The 20770-nt window shown below is 50.0% G+C and overlaps 2 protein-coding genes across 5 annotated transcripts in view; one reads left to right on the top strand and one right to left on the bottom strand.

The window, feature by feature from the left end:
• Positions 1-412: 412 nt before the first annotated feature.
• On the top strand, positions 413-2942 carry DNPH1 (2'-deoxynucleoside 5'-phosphate N-hydrolase 1). The gene is made up of 4 exons (XM_060615572.1): positions 413-650; positions 2153-2221; positions 2394-2504; positions 2692-2942. Exons 1-4 carry the CDS (start codon positions 458-460, stop codon positions 2826-2828), a joined length of 510 nt encoding a protein of 169 aa, XP_060471555.1. The 5' UTR covers positions 413-457; the 3' UTR covers positions 2829-2942.
• Positions 2943-3392: 450 nt separating this feature from the next.
• The window catches only part of CUL9 (cullin 9), a 37315-nt gene continuing 19937 nt past the window's right edge, over positions 3393-20770 (bottom strand). For 2 of the 4 annotated variants that reach the window (XM_078446902.2, XM_078446903.2), the window contains exons 27-41: positions 14002-14147; positions 13741-13870; positions 13400-13599; positions 12678-12928; positions 11300-11645; positions 7780-7920; positions 7453-7617; positions 7055-7218; positions 6191-6284; positions 5699-5773; positions 5434-5544; positions 5159-5276; positions 4589-4722; positions 3821-3894; positions 3393-3735 (exon numbers count right to left, since the gene is read on the bottom strand). In XM_078446902.2, the coding sequence (XP_078303028.2) occupies positions 3534-3735; positions 3821-3894; positions 4589-4722; positions 5159-5276; positions 5434-5544; positions 5699-5773; positions 6191-6284; positions 7055-7218; positions 7453-7617; positions 7780-7920; positions 11300-11645; positions 12678-12928; positions 13400-13599; positions 13741-13870; positions 14002-14147 (2351 nt within the window). In that variant the 3' untranslated portion in view covers positions 3393-3533. Of the gene's footprint in view, positions 3736-3820; positions 3895-4069; positions 4211-4588; positions 4723-5158; positions 5277-5433; positions 5545-5698; positions 5774-6190; positions 6285-7054; positions 7219-7452; positions 7618-7779; positions 7921-11299; positions 11646-12677; positions 12929-13399; positions 13600-13740; positions 13871-14001; positions 14148-20770 lie in introns of all 4 variants that reach the window. The other 2 variants (XM_078446900.2, XM_078446901.2) reach the window with 2 other exon arrangements.

Raw genomic sequence — 20770 nt, 5'->3', positions numbered from 1 at the left:
AGCTGAGGGAACGCTCCAGGGAACTACCTGGGAGAAAAAGAGTTCCAGGGAACAGCAAATGCTAAAGGCTCTGAGGCAAGGGCATGGCCAGCATACTTGAAGAACAGCCAGGAAAGCCAGCGTGGCTGCAGAAAAGTGAGTGGTAGTAGTAGGAGATGGGGTCCGCGAGGTAAGAATCACCAGGGAATGATGCACTTGCGTCTAGCTGAGATGGGAAAGGCCAAGGCCAACAGGACCGGGTGGGGGTGGGAGGCAAGCTGCAGTGACGAAGTCGGGGCGGTGGGTTTCCGCCCCTGGCCCGTGCTGTCCTCAGCGTCTGGAGGCTAATGCCACGCTCCCAGCTCGCCGCCAGTCGCAGGAGGGGCCTCCCCGGACCCAGGGAGGGCCGGCCGAGTCACGTGGCCGCGAGCGGGCGCCCCCTGGCGCGGGAAACGGAGAGACGGCGGCGGCGGCGAGGATGGCGGCGGCGGAGGCCAGAGCGCGGGAATGCGGGGAGCCGGGCCAGGGGGGCCGCCAGGCCCTGTACTTCTGCGGGAGCATCCGCGGCGGACGCGAGGACTGGGCGCTGTACGAACGGATCGTGTCTCGGCTGCGGCGCTTCGGGGCGGTGCTCACGGAGCACGTGGCGGCCAAGGAGCTGAGCGCGCGCGGTGAGGCGAGAGGCGGGGCGCGCGCGGCCGGGCCCGGGGCGCGGGCGGCGGGGGAGCGGGTCTGTCCCGCCTCGCTACCGAGATTGCACTCCGCTCGGCGGCGGCCATCGGACCACCGGCCGGCCGCGCGTCCCTACGGCCCGGAGCCCTCCCTCCTGCCCAGCGGGGAAGGGGAGCCGAGGTTCGGACCGCGTGGGTCCCGTGAACTTGCGGGTGGGAGCTCAGTCTCCGCATTCATTTGTTATCTTGACCTCGATTCTTTCCTGGAGAACTTCACCAGGGACTGAGCAGGGAGGAGCAGAATGGGAGTGAATGGGGCTGCTTCAGTTCTCAGCTTCCCGCTGGCATCTGCTCCCCTACCTAAGATCAAGCTTATCCCCCTTTGCGGTCAAGATATCCGCCCTGTCTTGGGCCCGAAGGACCCCAATTCTTGCCACCACCTTCTCTCACGTACTCTCATCAGGCTACTTCCTGGCTGCTGGGTCTTTCAAAAATATTGCTTTGATCAGATTTGGTCTGGAATCTCGGCGAGTTTTCTACTTTGAAAATCGCGCCAAAACTCTCGTAACTTCTGCTCAGAAAACCTTTTTTTTCCCCTCGCCCGACCGAGGAGCGGGTACAGGATTTGTAATATCTAATGCAGTTCTGGGAGCCCTCTTTAAAAAGGTGAAATCACAAAATTGCTAGGGCGTTGGGAAGGGCTTGTGCAAGTGCAGGACCCAGAAGCTTACGGTTCGTTTGGTTTCACCGCTAGTCCCGTCCACGCCCACCTACTGGTTCCGGAACTTCAGTGTGCTCAAAGGAAGTCTGAGGGAACTTGTTTAAAATGCAGATTCACATAGCACAGTCTGGGTTGAAGGCTTAGAATTCATTTTTAACGGACTCTCCAGTGATTCTGCTCTGATTCCGGAGCTAACGTTTAATCAAGCTGGAAATGAGATACTGATCCCAGTCAGAGCCTCTCCTACCTTCCTTTCCGCCACCTCCTACTGGTCATGGGCTGTATTACAGCACTGGTGCTCAAAGTTTGGTGCGGTTCACACTCCTCTGAAGAGCTCCTGAAGCAGCCTCCCCTCATATCGAGCTCTCGGCTGATTCTGGCACCCACCAAACCTCGAGAGCCACTCAGGCTCCCTACTTGTTCATCCTTCTTTGCACGGGCGTTCTCTTGCTACTGCCCATTTCCATCCCGTACTGGAGGAGGATATTCCTCCTCCTTTCCATCTCTGATCCCTGTCACACACTGAGGTATAGTCCTTCCTTTAATCTCATCTGTGTCACTCATCTGGCCCTAATCACACATCCCTCCTAGCATGGGATTGAATCTTTCTTGTGGTTATTTCATTTCCTTACTCCTTTTCATGGAACCTTAGTGTTGGGTGGGTCCCTGGTCACCTAGCATGCGGCAGGGTGAATGTGGGGGTGGCAAGGGCATAGGAGAGGTACTGAGTGCTGAGGACCAGGCAGGGGCTTGGCCTTGATCAGCTTTTCCTCATCCACAGGGGAAGAGGCTACTGTAGGTGACAGTTTCATCCATGAGCGGGACCTGGCCTGGCTGCAGCAGGCAGATGGTGAGCAGTTCCCCCCACCCTCGCACCTCCTATCCACAAACTCCTCTGGGATGTTAGATCCCGTCCACACCTAGAAGGGACTCCCCAGAGTTCTCTTCTCACCACACCCAGAGTCTTGTCATTTCTCCCTCACAAGCCCCGGGTATTGAGCCTTAGTCTCTTTTCTTCCCAGTGGTGGTGGCAGAAGTGACCCAACCGTCGTTGGGGGTAGGCTATGAGTTGGGCCGGGCCATGGCCCTCAATAAGCGAATTCTGTGCCTGTTCCGTCCACAATCTGGCCGAGGTGAGCACTTCAAGCCCTGGATGGCCCCTTTTCCACCCCAGCTTTCTGTGGACCCAGCCCTCAGCTCCTTCCCTGAGGGGCTCTGGGTACAGTGCCTACCCCCAAAATGGGAGAGGGAGGGGAGCGGGGGGGGGGGGGCAGGGGAGTGTGGATGGGAGCCACCATTACTTTCCTCCACCCTGCTCAGTGCTTTCAGCCATGATCCGGGGAGCGGCAGACGGCTCGAGGTTCCAGGTGTTAGACTATGAAGAGGGACAGGTGGAGGCCATGCTGGATCGATACTTTGAGGCTGACCCTCCTCTAGCAGGCAGCTGTCACCCCTGACCCAACCGCTTGACTTAACCCTGCTCTGTTACGTTCTAATCCCAGACTCTGCCCTAGTGCCCTTCCTGCCTCCTAGCCCCAGTTCCAAATTAAAAGGTATGTTTAAAATTCTAACTTTATGTCTGTGAGTGGTGGCGTGGGATCAGTCCTCAATAATATCCTTTTCCTGCTGCATTTCACTTCAAGACGTAGAGAACATTAAACATTCTGTAGATCCGCAAGAGAGGGTACTATCTAATGCCGTCAAGCTCCTGCCAGGAACACTGAAGAGTATGGGAAGGTTGGGCCGGGGTGGGGGGTGGCTGTTTGTCTGTCTCTGATGCTAGGCTGGGTCTGGGGCAAGCGGGCAGGCCTACGCCTGGCCCTGAACCATGTAGACTTTCATTTCCCTTTGTCAATTTAGGTCCAGTGGGTCTGCTTTGGACCTTCTCTGAGAACACAAGAGTCTGGAGGTGTAAAAAAAAAAAAAAAAAAGTGAACAATGAGGAGGGGGGTGTGTGGAGGGAGTAGGGAGTTGACACTAGCCTTTGGGGACGCACCTGTGTCAGCCTGCTTCCAGAGAAGTATGTTAAAAAGTTTATTCGGTAAACAGAAGGTACTGGAGACACTGGGAATTGCTTCCCCCAACAGTGGCAGGAAGGGGTGACTTCACCCCTTGGCCCCCGTGACTCTGAGGTGGCTCTAGGTGTTCCTGCGTCCTGGCCCTCAGTCATAGGCCTCATCATCATCCTCCTCGTCACCGAAGAAGAAAGTGTCTCGGTCCAGGTTCTCAGACTCGTCATAGGAGAAGCTATCATTGTCCAGCTCCTCATCAAACTCATCCTGCTGCCACTCGGGCACATCATCCTCATCATCTTCCTCCTCCTCCTCCTCTTCATCCACCTCCAGCCCCGAGGAGCTCTGCGGTCTAGCAAGGGAGAGAGCCACACTCAGCCCCAGAAAAAGCCTAGCATCCCCCACTCCCCCGCCATGGCTCTGCCCACCCTACTCACTGACTGCCAGGCACATTGGATCCTTTTGCCTCGCGGGCCTCTAATGATGGGCTCTGCAGACCCACCCGGAAGTCCTGGCAAGGAGACAGGGAGATGTGGGAAGTGGGAGAGTAGAGGACATTGGGCCTCTGCCCATCATTCCTTCAATGAACATTCTCTGAGGGCCTACTCCCTCTGCTCTAGGTGCCAGGCTCCCGGCAAGAATGCTCCCACCTCCTCGTCCCTCCCTCATCCCAGGACTCCACAAACCGATGCCTTTGTGAAACGTAACTCAGGCAGTCTCCAGGGACACAGGTTGCGATGGTGAGGCACACCGCCCCCGTGCTTCAGGAGCTGGCAGTGTATGTTCACGTCTTGTCTGCCCAAGTTACTTACTCGTCTGTAAGCTCCCTGAGGGCAGGACTCATAGTTTAGATGCAACATCAGTGTATTAGAGCTGGGAAGAACCTCAGAGATCCCTTACTCAGTGGATCCCAGTCCCCCGGCACCCACTCCTGGGATACTGAGTCTACATCTGAGAAGTATGAAAAAGTTCCCCAAGTGATTTTGATAAGCATCTGGGCAAATACCCTTGATCGGGGCTAACTCTCTTGCAGCACTCACCAGGTGGTTAAGTGGCAGGGTCCAACCACATCCAACAAGCTGGCCTAGGAGCTGGGGCGCAAGCCCGTGTCTCCAAACATGTTTCACCCTCCCTGCCTTTCCTTTTGGATGCCCCTAGGGCAGGGGCTGTGCTGGGCCCAGGGGGCCCGGGGTCGGGCCACATACCTGGGTAGAATGCTGCAGGATAGCCAGCAGCCTCTCCTGGATCCTCCGGAGCAGCTCCAGGCCCGTGCTGAGGCAGTCTGCCCGCAGGAGGCGCAGGGACGAGGCCAGGTCTCTGCACCGCAGCAGCGTCTCCTCTGCAGAGAGGGCAGGGCACAGGAGCTCCCTCCCTTCTTCCATTCCTTCCATTCCTTCCTTCAACAAACACCTACCGAACATCTACCAAGTTCTATCAACACCTACCAGGCATAGCCCTAGATACCTATTCTGGGGGCGGGGGCGGGGGGGCGGGCTACATCGTAGCAGAGGGGGACAGATGGTAATCAAACCGGTCAGGTGAAGCCCTTAGGCACCTGACGGCATGGCATGTACCACCCACCTTCATACCTGACTTTAAAAGGCCGATATATCTGCATCTGTAAGGCTGTGAAGAAGTAGGTGGAGGAAGAGGACAGAGCACAGTGGGGAGCTGGGAGGGGGGTGCTGTTTCACCCACTGTCTGCGGGGATGGACTGCTCAGAGCGGGGAGGTGGGCAGGAGGTGGGAGTGAGCAGGCAGGAGGCCAGGCCTCACCTAGGAGGATCTGCAGGGCGTTGGTGTGCAGCTCCAGGTTCTCGGTCTGCTGCTCCACCACATCCATGTGCTCTGTGTCCTGGTTGTAGAAGCTGTACACGCAGGCATAGGCCAGCACCTGTGGGAGCCCGAGTCAGCCCTTTCCCTGCTCAGGCCAGGGGGCCTCCCTGCTTCCTCATTCCCTCCATCCAGGCAGGTTAGAGGAAAGCGGCCCAGCCCACCAGAACCCCTTGGCACATCCCCCGCACCCCCTCCCCAGCCTGCACCACCACCACCTTGCGAGCCTGCTCCAGGCCCCGGCAGGCGTCACTGAGGAAGGTGAAGGACTTGGGTGGGGGCACCTCGTGGATGGCAGACACGCGGTTCCGCAAGCTCACGGCGAACTCCTGTGCAGGCGAAGGTGGATCAGCGCTGCTGCGTGCAGCCCTCCCCCACCCGGTCAGAACAGCACCCACCCAGTTTGGATCTTTGGCCCCTGCCTGGCCATCCACCCCAGCCCTCTGACCTTCTCACCGACACAACTGTTTCCTCCCTGCTCACCCGGGCCTGGTGATGGAAAGTACACCTCTCGTTATAGTCCTGAAACCGCTTCTCCTGGCGAGCTGCTTTGCTTACCTGGTAAGGGCAGGTTGAGAGGGCTCTAGGGTGCTTTGCTGGGCAGGATGGGGTTAACACACTAGGTACCCTGCGTGGAGGCCTTCTGACACCTCACCCAGACCTCATCATTTAATCCTAACTCTGTGAAGCAGGTCACATTATTATCCCCTGGTACAGGTGAGGCTGAGGTGTGGGCAAACGCCCTGGCACTGGTGCCAGGCTCTGACGCACGGCACCTGCTCTGCTCTGGCCTGGTGCCTCCTGAGAATATAGACCTCCCAGGACAGAACTTCCAGCACCTGTAGGCCCAGGTGGCTTCTGTCTTCCCACTGAGCCTCTGTCCCAACAGCTGTTCAGCTGCTCAGGACACCCAGGGCCCAGCAGCAGCATCCCATCCTGACTGCCCTTGGGCCTCCTCCTGGCCCCGGCCCTTACCATGGCAGAGCAGTTGTAGTAGTCTTTGTGACTGGGCTTCCACGACTTGAGGCAGCGCCAGCAAAATCCATGGTTGCATTTGGCACACGTCATGCTATGGAGGAAGCTGGCTGGTCAGAGGGCTCCTGGCCGGGGCCACACTGGGAACACCAAGGGCGTGGGTGCCCCACAGAACATGCCCCTGCCCCCTCCATGCCCTTACAGTCTCCTTAACCTCATCAATGCCTACTGCGCACACCCTTGCTTCTGAGCCCCTTATAGTGCAAACTTCAAAGCGGGGGTGGGGTGCCTGGGTGGCTCAGTCAGTTGGGTTTCTGACTTGGGCTCAGGTCATGATCTCATTTTGTGCGTTCCAACCCCTCAGCATCAGGCTCTCTGCTGTCAGTGCAGAGCCCGCTTTGGATCCTCTGTTCCCCTCTCTCTGCCCTCCCCTGCTTGTGCACACACCACTCTCTCAAAAATGAATAAACATTTCAAGAAATTAAAAATTAAAAAAATAAAGGCAGGGGAAGGAGCATTAGGATGCAGGAGTCACTGGGGGCGCCTGGGTGGCTCCGTCGGTTAAGCATCCAACTCTTAATTTCGGCCCAGGTCGTGATCTCACGGTTCACGCAACTGGCTCTGCACTGACAGCGTAGAGCCATCTTGGGATTCTCTCTCCCTCTCTTTGCCCCTTCCCTGTCCACGCTCTCGCTCTCTCAAAATAAATTAAAAAAAAAAAAAAAAAAAAAAAGATGCAGGAATGACTGGAGGCCGCCTCCTTTGCTCAGCTCTGTTCAGCCCCACAGCCCCTCCATACCACCAGGACTCCCGCCCTCTCCCATGCTCTCTGACCCCACCAATGACCACAGTACCCCCTCTTACTGCAGACACCCCTCATTCTTCTCAATGGGAGCCTGGCAGCTGGGACAGCGCTTGGAGATGAGCTTGGCCAGGTGCTTGCTCTGAGCCTCCACGCTCATGCCGTCATAGTAGCCGCCATCATCGACCCACTGGGACATGTGGCCACAGCTGGCAGGGTAGTGCGCCTAGGGCAAGAGGGGAGGACATGGCTGAGCTCTAACCAAGGGTGGCACTGCAAGTGTGTGAGGGAGGGAGGTCACAAGTGAAGGACTACAGGAGGAGGAACAGAGCTCAGCCAAGTGACAGCGTGTGAGGACAAGACATGGTGTGTGTGTGTGGGGGGGGGGGGTGGCAGAGCAGAGTGCTGGCAGAGGAGAGGTACAGGCCTTGCTCAGGGGCAGGGCTGGGCAGGCACCCACCTCGGGGAAGCTACAGTTGAAGCAGGAGGCCCAGCCACATTTAGAGCAGGTGGTCCCGCAGCCCAAGCCCTGGCGGCACAGGATGCGGTCACAGCCCTGGGGGTTGGTGCACCACGTCAGGTTGGAGCAGCTCTCCACGTAGCCACGCAGGAGGGCCTTCTCGTACTATGGGGGCATAAGTGCCACCAGGTGAGGGCATGGCTCTCCAGGATGCCACACCTCCGGACCCCCCTCCCCCCCCCACCGCCGGCACCCGGAATGTGGGCCCACCCCCTGGGGCCTGCCCCTCTGGCTGTACACCGAATCCTCCTGCAGAGGAGGGACTACCTTGGAGATGACGTCTGGGGAGGAGACAATGTCCCGAATGAAGGCTCCAGTGGGCTGTGCAGGGCAGTCGGCGATGGGGCAGGTGCAATTCAGCACAAGGTTCTGCTCAATCCGAGTTGTCAGATACTCATTCCAGCAAGACTGGAGGGGAAAGGAGGGGCTGCTTAGGGACAGCAGGGGAGCAGCACAGGAGGACATCTTGGCCTGGTAATTAACCTAGCACCACCCTCCTGACTATGGAAGGCCAGAGACAAGCCTGCTTCTGGAGCAACCTCAAAACTGACCCTAATCTTTCTGGCTTCTATGGGTTTTCCTGGGATTGGCCCAAATCACAGTTGCCTTTGAGGATGTGTGGGCCAGGGTAGTGGCCTCGTTTTAATTATTGTTGAGATGGACATGGAGGGAATGGGTAAGAGAATCAGGACAAAGGAGATGATTCAAGTTCTAAGAAAGATCTGGAGAGAGCAAGAAGGCCAGAGAGGAAGGAGGCCTGGGGCAGCAGGGTGCCTTTTCCCTGTGGGGTAGTTGGCCTTGGACACTGCAAACACCGCTGTGGCCTCTCCTCCCAGCTCCATCTGCTCACCTAGCTCCTTGATGCTCCCATCTTCCCAGACTCAGCCTCTTCTCCACAAAAAAGCCTCGCCTACTGAACCCCCCACCCATCCTGGTCACGGGTGTCGGAACCCTCACATCTCTTGGATTCTCTTCTAGCTCCCATGTCACTGCACCACCCTAAACCAGGCCTTTATCCCCTGACCCCTAAACTGCTTGTCCCCATAAACGGTCTTCCTACCCAGATCCCTCCAAGAAAGGTACTAAACAAAACAAAACCCTTTTTATGGTGAAATAAAGCCAGATAAGTTGGGAAATTGAATGCAGAATTCCTGCATTTTTTAGAGAAAACAGGAAAATACTCCAAATTCAGACTTCATGCTTGCAGGCATATGGGCACAACAGGGCCCCTTACAGCCACAGAGGACAAAGGCTGGCAGCTGGGTTTGGAGCCCATCCCACTCCCCTAAGGAGACCCTCTGCTGTTGGCTTGCTCTCGCTTCTGCCGTCCCCCCTGCCCAGCCCACCGGGAATGCAGTCTCCGTCCAGCCTGTACTCCCCTCCCACACCTGCCAACCCTGCCTGTCACTCAAAGCTCACACGGGGAACACCCCCCCACACACACACAGCCCCCATCGACAGCTCCAAACCCAGGACTTCCCTTCTCTGAGTTCCCTTACATTTCATTGTGCTGCTCAGCTGTGACTTAAACATAGGCTCCTCTTTGGCTGGGACATCTCCAATTAGCCTGTTTTTCTCACTTTCCCTGTCGTTCCATCTCTACAGGGGGATCTGTACAGCTCAGCACTCTGGACCTGCTTCTCTCTCTCTGCAGGATGCCAGCTAGGCCTCTCCACTTAATTCCAAATTCTGCTGTCCAGTCCCACACAGGTATCCAACAAGAAGCTCAAACTTCACATGGTCAGAACAGACTTAATTTTCCCTCAAAAACCTGCCCTCCACACCCAGCCCCAGCCCCAACAGCTTGCTAAATTCAGTAGACGATGACATGTCTCATCCACCCAGATGCTCTGGTCAGAAACCCAGGAAGTACCCTTGATTCCTTTGTCCTAAGCCCCCCATCAGCTCCACCAAGCCCTGTCAGCTCTGCCTCCTGACGTACCCCAATCTGTCCCCTTCTCTCTTCACTGCGAACGCTGGGAAAACACCCACCGCTTCCTGCCTCTTTATACAACAGTCTCCCAACAGGTGCCCCTGCTTCCACACAAGATCTGCCCAACCCTTTCTTCCACACATGGTGATCTTTTAGAAAATGAAAATCAGATCCAATTACTCCCCTGCTTAACTCCATCGTGGCTTTCCATAAAGTCAAGCCCACTGTATGCCAATCCCAACCCCACTGGGTCTGTCTCCCTCCCAAATCTCTCCCTCCACTGTCCCACCACATCACTGTGCTTTAGCCACCAGTCTCAGCTTCTTTGCAATTGCTGTCCCCTCTGTCTGCCACACTCTTCCACCAAATAGTCACCTCTTCAAGGACAGCCTTCCCTGGCCTCCCCAATCTAAAGTCCCTGACAGGGACTCTCCCCCCACTCCTCACCTCAGTCACTTCCTATGACATGACCCTGTTGTATTTCCTTCCCCTCACTTGTCATAAAAGCATGAGGGAGGGCCCTGGAGCAAGACTGCCAAAGTCCAAATCCTGACCTTGGGCAGGTGACTTCTCCTTCAGGCGCCTCCATCTGTCACCAGCAAAATGGGGATGGTAAAAATACCGACCTCACACAACTTTCATGGGAATTAAGCAAGATAATGCATATATAACAGCAGAACGGCCCAGAATGCATCCCCCATAAATATTAGCTGCTGATATTATTAGCCCTTGGGTCATTTCTGGCTTGGATTTTCCCACCCCCTCATATAGCACCCGGTGCTGTGCACACTGTGAGTTCATGACAAACATTAGTTGAATGAAAAAGTGAAAGTGGGAAGGAAATAATTAAGAACCAGGAAAAGGGGGGCACAGGCAACCGTGTGAGAAGAGTAACTTGAAGCAGAGCAAAAAAGGAAGGAGGAAAAGTACACGTACACACACATGCCAATGCACGCGTCCCAGATCACCCACCACTGGGGAGACGCTGTTGGGAGAGGCAGCTAGATTCAGGGCAACAAGCGTGCTCATCCTGTTAAGTTGATGTGTTTGGGCTTGGCATCAGTTCTAAGAGCTGTGAGGCAGGGAACATGGGACACTCAGCACTCTGGTCCCCTGCACCTCGGCCCCTCTCCCCCACCACTGAAGACAACTCACTCCCCCATCTACAGCCTCCTCTGCTCAGCTGTACAGTAGCAAGATCTGGCTTCCCATAATTCCCTTGACTTCTGTGCTTTTCTCATGTTCTGAGATAAAGGGACTTGAATGATAATTAGGAAACAGAAACCTATAGTCATCATCAATGTAATAGCACTTCCCATTTATGAAGTGCCTTGATGTATATTTTACATGTATGCGTGTGCTACCCATCTATCTATCTATCTATCTATCTATCTATCTATCTACCTATCTATCTATAGTTCTCAAACCTGGCTGAACACTGGAGTCACCTAAGGAATTTTTAAAACTCCAGATGCCTGGGTTTCACCTCCAGAGATTCCAATTTAACAGTTTGAGCATGAGGACTTTTTAAAAGCTCCCAGTGATGACAATATGCCACCAGCATATTTTAGCATATTATTAGCATATTCACCTATTAAAACTTTGCCACTGGCAAAGTTTTAGAGCCACTTATACATTTCACTGGATCCTAACAACAACCACTCTTCAGAGTGTTGAGGCTAGGGGCGCCACTTTTAGATAACAAAACCAGTTTCAGAGGGACGAAGAGCCTTGTCCGACACTGCCCAGGTTAGGAAATGGCAATGCTGGGCTAGAAGCCCAGAGTTCACGAGGAATTGTGTGGGGCAGGAAAGGGGCAGGAGAGGGGCAGGAGAGGGGCAGGCGGGGCCTCACCTTGCAGCAGTAGTGCATGCAGCAGAGAGAGGGCAAGTCGTCGTCAGGCTCCAGGGGGCTGACACAGACAGGGCAGTGGTCAGGGCGTGCGGGGGCCTCCTGGGCCTGGGGTACACACAGCCCAGCTGCCAGCAGCAGTGGCTCAGGGTTATCACTGTAGCTCTGCAGCAGCTGTTCAGCACCCCAGTGGGAATGAGCCAAAAGGTGCTGAGCCACATCTGCCTCTAGGTTCAGCGTCTCTTGCACCTGCCGCACCGTCTGCTCCATCAACCCTTCTACCTCCTGGGGGCTCATGGTGCGGCCTGCAGGCAGCTGGAGAGACGCCAGGGCAGCCACAGCTTCTGGGCTTGAGGGAAGAGGAGATTCAGCGATCAATATCCCTGCTCTGCTTATCTACTAAATGAACCCCACCATGGCCCTCAGCTCCCCACTTGCGCACGCCTGCTTGCGCCTGCCTAACCAACCTAAGGGTAGCCACCCAAACCAACTGTCGGAGCTGCTTTCTACAGAAGCGTTTGTTAAGTGGCGAGTGGGGCTGGTTGTCACAATGATCTCTAACACCCCAGGAATCTGGTAGGCAGGCATCGGGAAGCAAACTGACCCACAGTGGATGGGACAATCCCACCGTAAGCCCCACCTAAAACAGCAGCAACACATCTGGGGAGAAACTGGAGTCTGTGGCCTTACCACCCAAAGTATGGTCAGTGGGTATCCCCATTAGTATCACAGGGAGCTCTACTGAATCAGGACCTGCATTTTAATAAGATCCCCAGGTGACATGTGTGCAAGTGAAAGTTTGAGAAAGATTTCTCTAGACAACTCACTTTATACACAGTGCAGGCAGCAGGCATAAAAGTTGTGCCATAACAACTTCTAGTGAGCTGAATGTGATATAACAAGCTTTAGGGGTGCCAGCTAATTAGGGGGATCCTATGACAAATTCCTCTGTAGAACAGGCTTCTTGAAGACTAGAGTTTGTCCATTTCATTGAGCAGAGAACATAATCAGCACTCAATACACAGTTGTATGATACTGCATTTTTGCTTAGAATGAGAGTTATCTATACAGAAGCTTATGTGTCTGGGCCCCTTGCCTATGGGCTGACTCTAGGAGAATGGGGACAGCAGGGCCCCTGATTAGGAAGGCAAAGAAGGGGTGACGGTGCTGGCAGGGGGAATGAGGACTGGCAAAGTGGGAGAAATAACAGAGGCAGGGAAAATGGGGTACACAAAGACAGAAATGAAGTGCTTTTCCACAAAAGAGCCTGGCCTTGGCACTAAAACTCCCGTGTCACTGCAGTGCCGTCTGTCCCTGGGAGCCCAGCCCTCCCTGCTGGCTTGGAGCCCTAGCAGCAGGGAACAGGGCTGGGGACAGCTACCTAGGCTTGGAGGTCTTGGCGGTCTGGTTGCCGCAGAAGGGGACCTCTGCCTGACCCCGGCAAGGCCCCATAGGCTCTGGGGTAGCATACATCAGGATCTGGGGCCGGTCGTCACGCCGTTCCACATAGCCCTGGCCCAGGAGGTGCAGGATGCAAGAAAGGACGTCTGTACTGGTACAGGCCACGCCTCCTGCAACAGCACGGCCCAGGCTCCCCGGGGGGTTTGGACCCTTCTGCCAGGCCTCCAGCACCTAGATGGGTGGAGAGGAAACAGGCAGGCCACATTTACCCAGAGAGGCCGGCATGCCTGGGTTCAATGCTCTGCTCTTTCACTTACTAGCTATGTGACTATGGATAAGTTACTAACTCTCAGGCCCCACTCTTCTTACCTGTCAAATGAGAATAAGAGTAAATAATAGTAATAATAATAATAATAATACCACCACCACCATCACCACCCCCATTAGACTGTTGTGCAGATTAAATGACCTAATCATGCAAACTCTTGGAAAAAGGTCTAGTATACAGTAGACACTCATGTCTTGCCTCTGCCTGCTGTCTAACAAACTGCCCTGTCAGGAATAGAAAACTCCGACAAAAATGTCACTCTACAAGGTCTCATACTGACAGAGTTTACCTTCCCTTGTGATGATCCCTGGCTCCAAGCCCCAACCCTGAGCATGACTCCCTCCCTCCCCTAACTTCACAGTCCCTGGGCCTACCAGACAAACCAGCTGATCAATGTGGAGGCCCTTTTCCCCGTGGACTTTGAGAATACGGACAATAAGACAGTTCAAGAGGTTCCTCTTCTGTTCCAGAGTTCGGCCCTCATCCTTTTCTACATCCAGGTATGTCTGGGGAGGTATCAGCCACAGGGCCTCCCCACAGCGCTGGGGCTCAGGCGCCCGAAGCCGCAGCACACCTGGAACTCATTCCGTCAGCACCCGAGGAGGGGAAGGGGGAGGTGAGTGGGGGCAACCCCATTCTCATTCCCTACCCCACGCCCACCATGAGAGACCCACCCTCCAGGAGCAGAGGCACAGGCCAGCCCCCAGTGACCTACCCCTGTGTGGAAAGTCCTGACCCTCATGCAGGGTCAAAGGGCCATTCTCAGAGGTGAGGGGCAGAAGTGCCTGGAGCAGTAGCTCTGGGGTGAGGTCAGAATTCTTCAGCAAGGTCTCTACAGACACCTCCTGGTAAGGAGAAACAGAGTCAGTCAGGAGCAGAGAATCGGCGGGGGAAGGATGGAAAGAAGGAACAGAGTTTAGGAGAACACGAGGGACAGACAGGAAAAGAGAAGATAGAGCCTAAGGAGCCGAGGCACCTCTGTCTGATTGAAATGCAACAGCAGCCACATCTGCATGGTGGACACGTGCAGGGTCTGGTCCCCAAACTTCAGCTCAGCCCGGCCCAGCCACGTCCACTGCAGTCGCCGATGTGGTCCCATGTCCAGGACTGGGTGATTCTGACCTGGGAAAGTGCCAAGGAGAAGAGTAGAGATAAAGAGCAGGGGAAATGAGGGGGTTAGAGGCTGAGGCAAGGGTGTACCATTAGTCAAGCTTTGTTCCTGCTAATCTCTGTGGGGAGGAGGCCCCCACAGAAGTGGCTTGTCAAGCTTCCAGAGCTCAGCCTCCTCCATGTCTGCCCCCCCTGGCAAGCTACACATATCTGGGAGCCCACCCTGTGTCTCGCCCTATGCCAGGCTGGCTCCATGGAAGAAACACTGGAGAGAAGAGACCTGAGTTTTGCCCTCAAGGAGCTGACAGTTTCAAAGATCCACTAGGCTGTATCTCTTCCTCCTTCTGTGTCACAGCTCAGGCACGACGAGCCTGGATATTCGCTCATACTAGAAAGCAAGAATGCCGTCAAAGGAAGAGAATATCAAAAGGAGCCAATCTGAGAGATACTCTCTGGCCAAAGATGGGACAATTGGAACATCAAAAAAATAACACCTGTGCTGGACTGAGACATGTGAAATATCTTAAAATCCATGCGTTCATAATGACATTTAAAAAAAAAAAAAAAGATTTCACCGTTTATCTTTGGAGGATGCTAGAGAACAGTATTTTGAAAACTGGTTAAAAATAAGGGGGGAGGAAGAGAGAGTCAAGCCTTTCCTGTATAAACGGTACTTCAGAATAACCAAAAAGTCACTGAGAGGAAGTTTCTCTTTATAGAGAAAACATTCCGGCTCAGATATGAAGGAATGGTGAGACTAGAATGGTGCTAGTTTGTAACCCTTAGTGAAATGATAGAGCTAGGCAATGATAACGAATGACTGCCTAGTGGAAAGCTGACAGGAAACCATATAAAGCACAGATCACACTTGCAATGCTAAAATTCACTGCTCCATTTTCACATCACAGAGACAGGTAGATGTCACACGCCTCCTGGCGGGAGAACACAATACCACCTACAAAGAGTTCTTGACCAAGAAACCAGACCCACATCGGAATAAACTTCTACATCTATGTAACTGTTTTTAGGAAATGAAAGAAACAGAGGAACATGCTAGAGGACACCACGTGGATATGGTCAGCGGAAATCTGGCCTGTAGACAACTCTGTGTGGCAAATAATCCAGTTCCCTGCACAATTATAAGGGAGCAAAAAAGGAAAAGCAGGACCTATACATTAATGGAGACGGAAAACAGAATTCAATCAAATTAAGGTGTGGGCTTTCTTTGGATCCTCCATAAAGAAAAAACTAATTTTGAAAACTTGAGAAAACGGGAGGAATATGAACACTTCACCATTTGATATTAAGAATTGTTATTAATTTCACAAAGTTTCATCACTGTAGTGCCTTTGCTTTTAAAAAGACAATCCTTGGGGCTCCTGGGTGGCTCAGTCGGTTGAGCGTCCGACTTCAGCTCAGGTCACGATCTCGCGGTCCGCGAGTTCGAGCCCCGCGTCGGGCTCTGGGCTGATGGCTCGGAGCCTGGAGCCTGCTTCCAATTCTGTGTCTCCCTCTCTCTCTGCCCCTCCCCCATTCATGCTGTGTCTCTCTCTGTCTCAAAAATAAATAAACGTTAAAAAAAAAAAAACTTAAAAAAAAAAAAAAAAGACAATCCTTGGGGTGCCTGGGTGGCTCAGTAAGTTGGGCATCCGACTTCGGCTCAGGTCATGATCTCGCAGTTTGTGGGTTCGAGCCCCGCATTGGGCTCTATGCTGACAGCTCGAAGCCTGGAGCCTGCTTCGGATTCTATGTCTCCCTCTCTCTCTGCTCCTCCCCCACTCATGCTGTCTCTCTCTGTCCCTCAAAAATAAAATAAAACATTAAAAAAATTTTTTTAAATAAATAAATAAAAAGAGAATCCCTGCGGTGCCTGGGTGGCTCAGTTGATTGAGCATCTGACTCTTAATTTCAGCTCAGGTCATGATCTCATGGCTTGTAGGTTTGAGCCCTGTGTTGGGCCCTGTTGAGCCCTGGCAGAGCCTGCTTGGGATCTTCTCTCTCCCTCTCTCTCTGCCCCTCTCCCACTTGTTCTCTCTCTCTCTCTCTCTCTCTCTCTCTGCCTCCCTCCCTCCCTCAAAATAAATGAATAAACTTGAAAAAAAATTTAATGGTAACTTTAAAAAAAAAAGAGAGAGAGAGTGAATCCTTATCTTTTAAATTTGAGAGCTGGGGAAAGTGGGTGGGAGTACAGGAGAAATGAGATTGGCCATGTATTGACCCACGTTGGTACACTGGAGTCTATCCTGCCTACTTTTGTGTATGTCTGAAATTTATAATAATAAATTTTTTTTAAATTAGGGTGAAGGTAAACTGATAGAGTTGTCCATCAATACTCCCTCAATGAAGAGACTTCTAAAGGATGTACTTTAGGGAGGAGATTGAACTCAGAAGGATCAAGATGCAAAAGGATTAGTGACAGAAACAACTAGTATGATAACAAATCTACACACCAACTGAATAAAACAATAATAATAATAATAAATTTTGGAAAGTAAAAAAAAGATAATCCTAAAATATCAAACAATAGTAATGAGTAAGATGGGAGTGAGAGCTGGAGTTAAGATTTTCTCTTGGTCCTCTTATTGTTCAGGTACAAGTCAAACATACAGGTTAAAAATATAAGGGTAATCAACTACAGAAATAGAATGTCCAAAATATGTAGACACAAAAAAGGAATTAAGTAAAATACAAAAGGAGAGGGGAAAAAATGCACAAAAACCCAGGGTGGAAACATATCTGTAAAGGTGTTCAATTTACTATTCTCCTTTCAACTGTACATATGTTTTATATATTCTTTTTTATATATTAAATAACTAAAATTCAAATTATAAGAAGAGTAAACTAAAATGTAAGAGGTTAGCAATAAAAGCCAAATGTATCATTACTCATAATCATTATGAAGAGGCTAATAAAACTGACAACCTAAAAGGAGAGATTGTTAGGTTGAATACAAAACAAATTCTAGGTATTTGTAAGATACATGCCTAAAATAAGAGTATGGCAAAGTTAAAAGTAAATCATACTGGGGGAAATTCTGATGAGAGCAGAATATAGGGATGGTTTGTATCTCCCCAATAGACTGCTTATCAATAGTCACAAAGGAAAAATATTAACTATACAGTGGGAAATCAAACAACCCCTTGACCAGGTTGTCAAAATTCAAATCAAAAAAGAGAAACAAATGGAAACTATATGCTTCCAAATGAAATGTGGAGAACTTAATATCATTTACTTAGGATTCTGGCTGGGAATGCATAACCTGAATCTAATTATGAGGAAATATACAAACTTAAAATGAAGAAAGTTTAGAAAAAAAAACTTTACTTTTATTTTTTCAAAATTTATTTATTTATTGTGAGAGAGAGTGTATGTGAGCAGGGGAGGGGCAGAGAGAAAGGGAGAGAGAGAATCCCAAGTAGGCTCTGTGCTATCAGCACAGAGCCCCATATGGGGCTCAATCTTACATACCATGAGATCATGACCTGGGCCAAAATCAAGAGATGGACACTTAAACGACTGAGCTACCCAGATGCCCCTAGAAAATTTTAAATGACTATATTCTCCAAAGGCGTCAATGTCATAAAAGACAAAAAAAGGCTGAGGAACTGTTCCAAATTAAGGAGACTAGAGACATGACAACTGAACATAATAGATGACCCTAAATTGAATGTTGTCTTCAACTAAAAAAAGACATTATAGAGTCGATTGACAAAATTGGAATGTGGAAGGTAAAGTATTATAGCAATGTTAAATTTTTGAAACTGATAAATGAATGATTATTATATAAGAGAACACCATGATTCTTAGGAAATATATATTAAAGTACTTAGAGGCAAAAGGCCAGCATATACGCAATTTACTCACAGTGGTCTGGGGGAAAAAAGGATGTGTGCATGTGTGTGTGTGTGTGTGTGTGTGTGTGTGCGCGCGCACATACACATTTTATAAATGTATATATACACAAAGAGCAAATGATAAAAGCAAATAGGGCAAAATGTTAACAAAAGGTGAACATGGATAAAGAGTATATGAGTGTTCTTTGTATTATTTTCTGTAAATTTGAAGTTATTTCCAAGTAAAACATTTTAAGTAAACGGATAACTGAATTGTCCACCTAAAATGGTTAAAAATGGAGGGGGTGCTTGGCTGGCTTAGTCAGTGGAGCATATGACTCTTGATCTTGGGGTTGTGAGTTTGAGCCCCAAGTTGGGTGTAGGGATTACTTAAAATAAAATCTCAGGGTGCCTGGGTGGCTCAGTCAGTTAAGCATCTGACTTCAGCTCAGGTCATGATCTCACGGTTCGTGGGTTCAGGCCCCATGTCAGGATCTGTGCTGACAGCTCAGAGCCTGCAGCCTGCTTCTGATTCTGTGTCTCCCTTTCTCTCTGTCCCTCTCCTGCTAGCACTCTGCCTCTCTCTCTCAAAAATAAATAAAAAACATTAAAAAGTTAAAAAAAATCAGATCTTAAAAAATTAAAATGGCAATTTTATGTTATTCATATTTCACCACAGTAAAAGAAATCTAAAAAAATTATCAATCCCTCTTTAAAAAGTAAAAGGATAGAAAGAGATATTCTGGAAAATCACTAACCAAAGAAAGCTGGTATTTAATAATACCAGATAAAAATAGACTTTGAGAGAAAAAGCTTTACTAGAAAGAAAGGAGACGATTTCATAATAATAAAGTTGAGGGGCACCTGGGTGGCTCAGTTGGTTAAGCATCCAACTCCTGATTTTGGCTCAGGTCATGATCTCATGGTTCATGGGATTGAGCTCCACATCGGGCTCCCTGACAGCAAGGAGCCTGCTAGGGATTCTCTCTCCCTCTATCTCTGCCCCTCCCCTGCTCTCTCTCTCTCTCAAAATTATCAAGTAAACTTTTTAAAAAGTTTAATTAACTATGAAGATTCTAAACCTGCATAGTCCATTATGGTAGCCACATGTGGCTAAACTGGCTAACTAAACAAAGTTAAACATTCAATTCCTCAGTTGCACTAGTCACACTTCAATAGCCACAAATGGCCATCATACCAAACAGTGCAGAAAAGAACTTTTCCATCACTGCAGAAAGTTCTGGACAGTACCGTGGAATGATTTAAAACTTTTATCTAATAACATAGTCAAAAAATATATAAAGTGGGGTGCCTGGGTGTCTCAGTTGGTTAAGCATCTAATGCCTGACCTCAGTTCAGGCCTCAATCTCAGGGTCATTATTCATACCCTGTGTGGGGCTCCATGCTGAACATGAAGCCTACTTAAAAATATAGTTAGATAGATAGATAGATAGATAGATAGATAGATAGACAGCAAAACTGACATGATGAGAAGTTTAAAAATTCACTATCATAATAGATCTTAATATACCTCTCTCAGTAATAGAACAGGCAGACAAAAATGAGTAAGGTTTGTAAGATTTGAACAATGTAATTAAGTCAATTTAATGGAATATGAATAAGCCTATAGCCAGCAGCTGAAGAATACATATTCTTCTTAATCACACATGGAACATTTACAAAATGTGACTATCTACTAGGCCATAAAGGAAGTCTCAACATATTGCAAAGATTCAGAATCACAGAAACCAGGTTCTTTAGCTACAATGGAATGAGGGTCAAAATCTAAAATAAAAAGACAACTAAGCAAAGAAAAACTGGTTTGGGAATTTTAAAATATGCTTTTAAAAAATGAATAGACCGGGGCGCCTGGGTGGCTCAGTCGGTTGAGCGTCCGACTTCAGCTCAGGTCACGATCTCGCGGTCCGTGAGTTCGAGCCCCGCGTCAGGCTCTGGGCTGATGGCTCAGAGCCTGGAGCCCACTTCCGATTCTGTGTCTCCCTCTCTCTCTGCCCCTCCCCCGTTCATGCTCTTTCTCTGTCTCAGAAATAAACATAAACATTTAAAAAAATTTAAATAAATAAATAAATAAATAAAAAATGAATAGACCAAAGTAGAAATAACAATGGAAATTAGAAAATTCTTAGAACTTAAAAATACCAAATACTAACATACTACATAATAAAAACTTAGGCAACATCCCAAATGTCCATCAACAGCAGAAAGGGCAAATATATTCATACAATGGAAATGAATCAGTAACTCAAAGAAAAAAGTAGTGATAACTGACAACCTGGATAGCTCTCACAGATACTAAGCTGAAAGAAACTGGACACAGCAGAATACATACCCTATTATTCCATTTATATGATGTTCACATACAGGCAAAAATCTATGGTACTAGGAGGCAGAAGGTTTCTCTTGGAAGAAGATACTAACTAGAAAGGGACATACGTGAAGAAGTATTCTGGGGTGCAGGAAATGCTCTGGGGGTGGTTATGGGAGTGTATAAGTATATACAATTCATTAAGTCACAGCTAAGATTTCTATACTGTACTGAAAACTAAGTATACCACAATAAAAACAAATCTAAAAAAAATCCAAAAACCAAAAAAACTTACAGAATGCAGCTAAAGCAATATTGAGAGGGAAATGAATACCCTTAAATGTTTTTACTTGGAAAGAAGCCTGAAAAGACTAAAAGTTAAGTAGGCATGCAACTTGAAGTTAGAAAAACAGAACAAATTCATACAAAAGTGAGAGCAATAATGAGAGATACTAATAAAGATCTAACCCACCTTT

Source organism: Panthera onca, chromosome B2 (assembly GCF_046562875.1).
Source record: "Panthera onca isolate mPanOnc1 chromosome B2, mPanOnc1 haplotype 2, whole genome shotgun sequence".
Classification (NCBI taxonomy): Eukaryota; Metazoa; Chordata; class Mammalia; order Carnivora; family Felidae; genus Panthera; species Panthera onca.
Note: the sequence above shows the minus strand (reverse complement) of the source record. Positions and strands in the feature narration are given on the sequence as shown.

Coding starts and splice junctions, on each gene's coding strand:
- DNPH1 (XM_060615572.1), top strand. CDS start 458: ATGGCGGCGGCGGAGGCCAGAGCGCGGGAATGCGGGGAGCCGGGCCAG. Junction 2,222..2,393: donor CTGGCTGCAGCAGGCAGATG/GTGAGCAGTTCC, acceptor TTTTCTTCCCAG/TGGTGGTGGCAGAAGTGACC. Junction 2,505..2,691: donor CCGTCCACAATCTGGCCGAG/GTGAGCACTTCA, acceptor CACCCTGCTCAG/TGCTTTCAGCCATGATCCGG.